This window comes from Amblyomma americanum, chromosome 3 (genome assembly GCF_052857255.1).
Source record: "Amblyomma americanum isolate KBUSLIRL-KWMA chromosome 3, ASM5285725v1, whole genome shotgun sequence".
Taxonomy (NCBI): Eukaryota; Metazoa; Arthropoda; class Arachnida; order Ixodida; family Ixodidae; genus Amblyomma; species Amblyomma americanum.
Genome location: NC_135499.1, coordinates 179,837,846 through 179,846,849, shown reverse-complemented (window position 1 = coordinate 179,846,849; position 9,004 = coordinate 179,837,846). Strand labels below are relative to the sequence as shown.

Below are 9,004 nucleotides of genomic sequence, written 5' to 3'. Positions count from 1 at the left end.
GGCAGGAAGAGGATTTCAGTATCCACGGACTTGAACACTTGAGGAAAGAGATATTGTCTATATTTTACACATCGCTAGCCTTTAGGGTTTTGCTGTAGCCTACGGTAACTCGCCTTCACATTAATGGCTGAAGTCCCCCCCTCCCCCCCCCCCCAAAAAAAAACATTAAGAAGCGCTGCATCTACTACCACCAGTTAGCTTTGTGGTACCGGTCACTAATGCAGCCCCGGTTTTTGCTAAGAGCTTGCACGTGTCGTCATGATGACATGCGCAATAACATACTTTTTGTTGTGCCTGAGCAGCTTACAGTGACGTCATGGAAGAGAACGTATGGGCACACTCATAGAGACATGGAAATGTGCTGTCCGGAAAACCATAAACGCTGGTTTCCGGACAGCACATTTTAATGTCTCTACGGAAATGCTCGGCAGGCTACTTGCCTCAAGGACAGGTTCAGTGGATAAACTGCATGGCTGGTGTGCCCATACGTTCACTTCCATGACGTCACTGCAATCTGCTCAGGCGCAACAAATGTGGCACTCGTTTGTCACTTTGGCAATGTCTATCTAGCTGGACTCTTTGCTCTGGCCAGCCGCCGCCTTGCGCTTTTTCCTGCTCTCTTCAGCGGAACCGGTCGTCGGTGGCGTCACTGGCGGCAACTTTGCCAGCAGCTTCCCCAGCGTCGAGTCCGGGTCGACCTTCTCCCAGTGGTGCATGTGGATAACGGCGTCGGCCGGGTACGAAGTCTCCGTGCCAGGCTCGTTGGTGCACACGTACACGTGGAAGCCAGTAGCGTCGGCAAAGTAGTGCACCTGCCGGTACAGCCCCTTGGCGTCCATGTATCCGTAGGTGCCCATTCGCACGTTGTCCGCGTCCGTTATCTCCAGCCGGTAGATGCGGGTTCCGTGCTCATCCGTGTGGTCGTAGTTGACAGAGTACGGCAAATCTGGGTCCTTTGTGAGCAGGTTTCAAGCACAATACGAACGACGTTAAACAGGCAGAGCATAAAGAAACACTTTTTTTTTTTTCACGAACGATCACAGCGCTTGCGCTTGCACGTGAAACTTTAGATCACTTGACGCTTGACCAAGCCCAACATACGGCAAATAAAATAAATCCCGTAAAGGGCAAAGAATTGAGGAAAACAATTTTGAACAATTATTTAAAAATCAGTCCATGCCGGCTCACTGCACTCCCTTCCTACTGGGTTTTGAATTTGAGGACAAACAGGTACGTGAGTGAGGCTATGGGCTGTCAAACTCTTGGTTAAAAATGAGCGACTAGCCGAAGCATTCCTCATGCATACGTAATAAGTGATTCTAGGTGCTTGATTCTGCATTCTATCATCACAATGTGAATATGCAGGGCGTTCGAAAGAAAGCTAAATAATTTTCAAAAATACGCTTTTTAGATAAAATAATGATTCTTTGCCGATCATAGCGACGGCGTCGGCGGACGTTATAAAACGTGTGAGATACGTTTTTTTACAAGGATAATTAATTAAAACGTGCCGATCAACTAATAAGTTTAGCATTTAAGCACTTTGTTGAATTTGCACAATTACAGACAGCCGTAATTGCCTTCCTCGCAATGGACAGGAGAATTTCGATGGTCCAGATGCATTGAAGGGGCTCGCCGTCCGCAAAGCGAGCGTACGCAGCGCCACCTGTCTACATACAGCATGCTCGAACGCGACGCATCCCACTGCTTGAGCCAGATGGCAAGAGCGATAGGAGTGTGGCGCATCGGCTCTGCGCTACGTCACTCCCGTGGGCTTGACTATTAGGGCTCCGCAGCCGCCGCCACCCCTTCGATGCGTCTAGACGGTCGAAATTCCTAGCGTAGTGGTGCCAAAGTCAATTAAATATTACCCCGTATTGTAATTAAAAATTGTTGCCCTAATTTCTAGGTAATATTCTCTAATTGCAAGCAAGCAATTTGCTGCGTAAATTTAAACAATAATTAGCCAATGTTATTCAAATATTCTTGAAATAAATATCTCTCGCATCTCACATGTTTTCTGACGTTACTCAATGTCATTGCTCTGATCGAGGAAGAATCATTTAATATCAAAAAGCCTGCTTTAAAAAAATGCCTAAATTTTCCCGCTAAAGCCCTGTAGACAAGAAAGCATATCAGCTTGTTAAAGCAAAGCTTCGCAGCTCACGCAAATATCAGAAGTTCTAACATATCTAGTGCTACCATCTTATGGCAGCGAGAATAGCGGAAAGTGTCAGAATTTAGTCATGGTTCCACATTAGAAAACTGTACCTTCTCACGAAGTTACTTTTCAAAACGTCAGGCAAGACGTTGTCCCTAAGGTGATAAAGCGGCTTTGAAATCTAATGGCTGCTTCATTAAATATCCTTCAGGCAGAGAGAAGTTTTAGGAAATTGTGTCTATAATAAAAGCGGCAACCTGACTGGCATACTGATGTACAAGTGAGAATGTAGGCTTCCTTAAGTTTCATTTTTGTCTGCTTAAAAAATTGCACTACGACGTGTGACGGAAGGCAGATGCAGGTAGTAAGTGAAAAGATCGTTGGGGTGTTTAGTTTTACAAGAGCATTCCAGTTGGTTCTAGCGAGAGTCTTTCTCATTGATGAAGCTACGTCGACCGACTTTCCAAATTTTGCACATTTATAAACCTACTTAAAGCAGAACAGCTTACATTCCAGTAAGGGCACGACAGGCTGTGACTTTGTCGAAGCTTTTTCGCCTTGTGCTTTTTCTTATCACTCTCTTTTCTCCCTCATCTTTATATTCCCTCAACTTTTTCCCCCAGTGCAGGGTAGCACTGGTTTCATCTACCAGTTGACCTCCCCGCCTTTCCTCCTCCTCTTCCTCCTCCCCTTTCTCCTGCTCCTAATCCGCCTCTGCCCCTCCTCTCCTGATGCAAGGAAAGCATGGATACATTTATCCTAGAACCCCAACAGCAATCTGCTGAAACATAGGTAACTAAGCAAACTATACTTAAGATCAAGAAGGTTGGTGCGGCTCAGTCATGGCATCCTTAAACTCTTGCAAAAAAAGCCTCCTGAAAATTAATAATTTCGTATTTACAGTGTGTTAGCTTATCGACATAAAGCAGATAAGCCTTTACTAGAAATGCCAACCCTTGAAGCCCTTAGAAAGAAAGTATTCAGAACTAGAACATACCCTAAAACATCTCTTTCACATTAAAACTTTGACATGAGATTAACTCTGTCCCAGAATTTTTCTCTGCTCGCATGTGCGCGAGCGTGAAAAAAGAAAATTTTGATTTTGGCGCAAGCGATAGAGTTTTCACCGTTAATCGATATGGCAGGAATCCAAATTTTGTAAATATGTTGTGATGTTTCTCGCCCCTTGCTTCTCTTGTCCCCATTGGCATTCCTTCGGGCGGTCATGGCGTGTATTGGCGAGTCCGAGCACGCATATATTTTTATTCATATACAGAACAATATGAATGAGAACAAAAATAATAATTCAATATTTGAAGTAAAAAAAAAACAGCATAAATTGATTTTCAATGTTGCCTTCAATGACAAAATGTCATCCTTTACAATGGGCGTTGCCTACTGTATCTCTTACCCAGCACTGACGTCCTATTTTAGCCTTCTGGTCATTTAACCGTGATTGTAATTATGCGAAAAAACATAAGCTTATGTTTTCAGGCATAATTACAAAAATTTGTTTTTTCGTTCGTTGTAGGCTTGATTTTAGTTTTTGCTCCTTTTTGCTTCTTTCTTTGTTTTCTTTCGCTTGTAGGTTTGATTGTTTGTTTTTGTTTCTTTCTTGGTTTGTGCCTGCCTGCCCGCCGACCCACCCGCCTGCCTGCATGTGTCCTTGCCTGCCCGCCTGCCTGCCAGAAATTTGACTAATGGAGCAATACGTCACAAAATATGTCTGTTCTAACATCGGTATCATGCACGAGGAATTTGTTCTTACTTAAGCTACACTTACTCTTTAGCTGAAATCATGTGCCCGACCAAAGCCAAAAAACGCACTGTTGGACACGAATGGCAAAAAGGCCGCCTTTCTGCTGATAGCTGACGAACCTTTCAACAGCATAAATTAAAACAAGCCCTTAACTTCAACAATACATTGCCGCTGCCATTCAGCTCTGGCAAGTTAGAATGCTGAGCTTGCATCCTATTAATCGATTTTCTAGTCTCTAGTCTTGAACACCGAGAATTATTCATGGGCTGTTAGTTTCAAGATGCAAAGAACAAGAACAGTAAGCAAAAATTTCCCTTTGCGCTGCTCATTTCGTTCTTTTTAAATTGCGTCTTAAGCATAGATCAACCGATCAAAGCTATAATCAACTCTTCCTGACAACATGTAACTGGAGCTAAAGAAGCCTAACAGACGCAGTAACCTGAACTTCTCTCCTTGAAGCCATTCAGGCGCACATCGTCTGCACAGCGACCAGAACACTTCGCACAGTCATTCTAACCACTGTTTCCTTTCAAACTTATTCACTTACAACTTAAAGCATTCCGCTTAAAGGCACTATCGGAGGCAACAGTTTGGGGTACGCGAGTTCTTGGAAAAACGTTTATTTAAGCTCCACCTTGCAACCCAGTCGCCTGATATTTTTACCCGAAGAAGGAGAATTTAGGCCTTTAATACCATGATAGAATGTCAGGCGACTAATAACGAGGTGGAGAGACAATAAAGGTTTTTGCAAAAACTCGCATCCCGAAAACTTTTGTCCTTGATAATACATATCGTAGCGTGTTTTTGTACTTGTACAAAAACCATGCAATGCGTTTTTCTTTGTTTTACATGCAGAAAATGCGGAATGACCTGAGCAACAAAGTTAAACAACTAGCTCTTCCAGTCGGAGGTGCTCGGCTTAAAACAATTCTAAACCGCTCAAAACTTTGTTGTGGTGTGAATGGCATTTGGTTTAAAGCGGTGCCGGGAATTATGTAAAACATTCAAGCTTAAACTGAACCCGGTGTTTTTTTCACCTCAAAATTTAAAATATGACAAAACCTTCCAGAACAGTTTCTCGTGTATAACAAAACATTTTCATGTTTTTGCGAAGGCAGAAATCGCATGCAATTATTTATATCCCCTTTTCAGGAGTGCTACCATGTTTTTTTCGGTCGTGCTGCCAAGATCTACGTTCGCCTTAGCGTCCCCGAAAGCCGTATGAAAGGTAAATTAAGTTAAACGCTAGACGTTCAATATTGTACCACACTTAGCTATCTGAACTTTCCTCATTCGATAAACATCACTCAGTCGCCTTCTTAAAGTTAACGCTGTCAATTTGGCTAAATATGTTTTGAGCAAGCATATCACGTCCTGGCTTCACAAGCTCTACATCGGGCATCTCGACGACTTTTCCTACACGACCAATGCTCCGTACGTTTAGGCTTCAGCCCGAATTCGTTAGTAAAGGGAAACATTCATTTTAAAAAAAAAATACGTGTACAAAGCTGGCAGTGGAAAAGAAAATCTACAAAATGCTGCATCTTAATTCAAGAACAAGCAGCTACTGCACGTGCAAGAGCACAGAAAAAAAGCAACTTACATTGTCTTCCGCTGCCCTCCTGACGACGTGACACTGACCCAGAGCAGCTGTCACTGCGCACACAGCAAGAATCTACTTGTGGACGTGCCATTTTCTCGCTCTGCGCGCATACAGCTCAAAAGCCCTGCCAGCGAACACAGGCCGTGAAAACTCACCCTTGCGAGCATCCTTCTTCACTTGGCCGAATTCTAGGTATCCCGAATACGAGCAAACGCCGCGGCTTGGCTTTGCCGGTGGACACTGAGAAGACTGGTCAGTCGCTGCCAGTAATGTTCATTCGCACCTCACCAGTGGTGATATCATGTCGAGGACAGGCTGAGATGACGCCGGCGCAAGTGTAGGCACTTGATGCGGAGAGGGTGAGTGAAGCGAAGGGAAAGCGTAAGCAACAGCTGGAAAGAGGCGTATCAACAAGAACAAAAAAAAGTAAGGGACTGTTTAAAAACGAACGAATTGTTTAGCTCCTCTTGCCTGAAATGAGGGGCGCGCTTGTTTCCTTACCGCGTCCTTGAACGAGTGCGCCGAAATTTTTTTTCTCGGCATCTATCGGGACACGGGCGCAATAACCGTCCTTGACGTTCGCTCGCTTGAGGTGGATCTAATGTATCACGCGCCCGCGTTTGACGACAATACTGCGATGTGCTAACGGTGAGCTGGAGATTCTCCTCCTCCTCGCCGACTGATGCGGAGAAGCCCCCCTTCCTTACAAGTCGTCGCATTCCGAGCGTCTGGAACTCGTAAGAGCCAGGCTCGTGCGGGCATTAGACTTTCAAATCAGAGGACGCTCAGGATTTTCTCCGTCGGCACGACCAATCCCTATCAGGCAACGAGGATAAAAAAAGACAACTTGGAGCCTTCGAGTGGACTAGCGTGGCGAAGAAATATTAATTGGTTATCCGCGTGAGGCCTTTAGTATTCGATGGGTAGGCCACCGATCACTATCGAGCTGAAGGCATGTGTTGCTGGACGAGACAGGAATATGGCGACGGATGTCTTTCCTTGGGTGACATTTTATTCTGATTGGCGATGCAGTGGGTCACAGGAGTGGGAAGGTAGCGACTGATATTTAGCAACAATAAAACAGTTCCTTGGCTCACTTCTTTCTGGCGCGCAGAAGCAACTCAGTGGGAACACCACGTGGACAATGACCACTCGGTACCCGCAGCTTTGGCGGCGAACAAAAAAAGAATTGTGAGTAAAGACGTGACTCTCTTGTGCGTTCCAAAAGGATGAAGTCGCCTTCTCATTTTTCCTGGTGAACATTCTTATTGTTATTTTACCAGCGGAAGGTATCAGGAAATATAACACAAAAAATGTGAAGCTTGCAATGTAAGGTATGCAGAAAGGAGAGTACCGTCAAGCTAGTTCGACATTCCACTATAGAAAGCAATGTAGCTTTGCTAATATCACGCAAAATATAGCTTTCCTTGCACTGATTGCTCATAGGAGTGTTGAACCCGAAAGAACGACATCGTGTCTTGTGGAAAAAACATGTTCCAAGAATTTCATGTTATCTTGGACGCTCAAAATAGGTACATTTTTCTGAGCGTTTTGAACCGAAATTTGAAAGCGTCTTGTGCGATATAATCGTTAAATCAAGTTCACGGTGATCAATTAAAATTTCCTACGCTTTTAACGTTAACACAAAAAAGCACCTTAAAGCTGCTCATTGTCGCCCTCATAGTTTGTATTCAAGCAAACTACTACAAGTGGTACCTGAATAAGGTAGCAAATGAAGTGGAGACCGCTGCTCCTCCTGCAGCGGTGTCAGCGGAAAATAAAAAAAAAAGCATTGGAAATAGCAACACTGACAGTAAAATCACAGTGCCACTTTTTGCCTTGGCAATTCAATTTCAGTCCTGAAGGATTGTGTGATTTCATTTGAGAAAACTCACTGAACGGTTACCATAATCTGTAACGCATATTTTAGGCGCAGTCGGTGAAGCGGCTTCATTTCGCGATGTTCTGAGTGCCACTCTTGAGGAGCAGCTCTCGCCTAGCACTGCTCTCTAGTTCGCCGCTCCAGGCGGGTGGCGTCGTCGTCGTTGTGGCCGTCCTCGGGAGGCTCGCTCCGCAGCACACGCTGCAGAGGCAGCGTACCACATTGCTCCGCTCTCGCCATACGCTCCTCCTTCCACGGTAACAACCCGTAGCCACCCTCTGGTCACGCCGACGGCTCACAACACCGACGCTCAACCCAGGGAACTGGAGCTTAACAGCTGCGCTGTAATATAACCCTTCCTAGGGCCCCGTTTCACACTAGCAGCGCTGCTTTAACGGAGCCGTCACCTCGCTGGTCAGCGGATTGACGTCCTCACTGCGCACGTCACTCCGTTGCGCTAGTCAGGTGCCATCAGCGACGCGCTCGTGCTTATTCGCCGTCCGCGAGCATAGACGAGATTGCGGGAGCTCTTCTCACGTCGGCATCTCGCTGCTCTCCCTTCCTCCTTTTTATGTGTCTTGTTACACAAGAAGGCCTACGGCTGAACGCATTCGAGATTTTGTTCGAACTCCTCCAACCTCATCTTGCTGGGCGCAAGCGAACACTGCCCGCACCGAAGTGCCGCGACCGGCGGCTGGACAGTGACCTGATACTGCAGGTCACTTCCCCGACGTCACCGTCACCTCGTATTGGCTGTTCGCTTCTGCGGAACAGGAAAAGTAGTTGCTGGACCGATCAATTTGAGGAAGTGAAAAGCAGTCAGTCTGCGGGAGAAAAACCTGTTGGTGCGAAAAGTGGCGCGCGGGAAGCGTCCTGAATTGCGCGTTTTCCCGCTAGTGTGAGCACTCCTTAACTTTTCATCCATGTGGGATGCTATAGTAATCTGCCGGAGTTTTCTGGTTGGCGATACTTCCGCGTACAATTTGGCCCCGTAAATGGCTTTTAGTTCAGCGAGCTCTTTAGCCGACAAAGCAACGGGAACGACCAGCCTGAATCCTACAACTTCAGGTAACTGCATAGGTCTGCACCGATATGTCGTGTACATGTAGAAGATCTAGCTTGCGTTGTGTCGGTACATTGTCGCTAGCGGCCACATAGTTCTATGGGATGAACTGTTTTTCTCGTTTTCAACTCAGCAAGATTTTTCTATCGTTTGTTCTGGAATGCTACTCATTGCCATGCCGCTTGTAAGACAACGTGGCCAAACGCCGTAACTGCGCCGAGCAAGGAGGCGATTTTATTACCAAAGTTCCTTCTAATTCGTTGTATTCTTGGTTACTAAGCACATTCTCACCACACATTGACAAAGGCTTCTCTGCTTATTTAGAATTGGCAGGCTGACCTCAGCACTAAGTTCTAACCATTTACTGCACCTCCGCGCATCTGTCGCCGGCTGCTGTCTTTGTTTACAAAATTCGCCTAAGCAGCTAATTAGTTTTCTTCCATACCTAACTGTTCTCATGGGAGCCTCTTATTGCCACTGCAGTACTATCAGGCCGTACTCATACAATAACGCCGCTTATGAACAGAACGCAATAT

The 9,004-nt window shown here is 45.6% G+C and overlaps 1 protein-coding gene across 1 annotated transcript; it reads right to left on the bottom strand.

Annotated features, from left to right (window-relative positions):
• Positions 1-436: 436 nt before the first annotated feature.
• LOC144123509 (cuticle protein 10.9-like) lies at positions 437-6,142 on the bottom strand. The gene is made up of 4 exons (XM_077656325.1): positions 6,025-6,142; positions 5,679-5,915; positions 5,524-5,595; positions 437-953 (listed from the first exon to the last, which is right to left on the bottom strand). Exons 2-4 carry the CDS (start codon positions 5,688-5,690, stop codon positions 567-569), a joined length of 471 nt encoding a protein of 156 aa, XP_077512451.1. The 5' UTR covers positions 5,691-5,915; positions 6,025-6,142; the 3' UTR covers positions 437-566.
• Between the last annotated feature and the right edge of the window lie 2,862 nt (positions 6,143-9,004).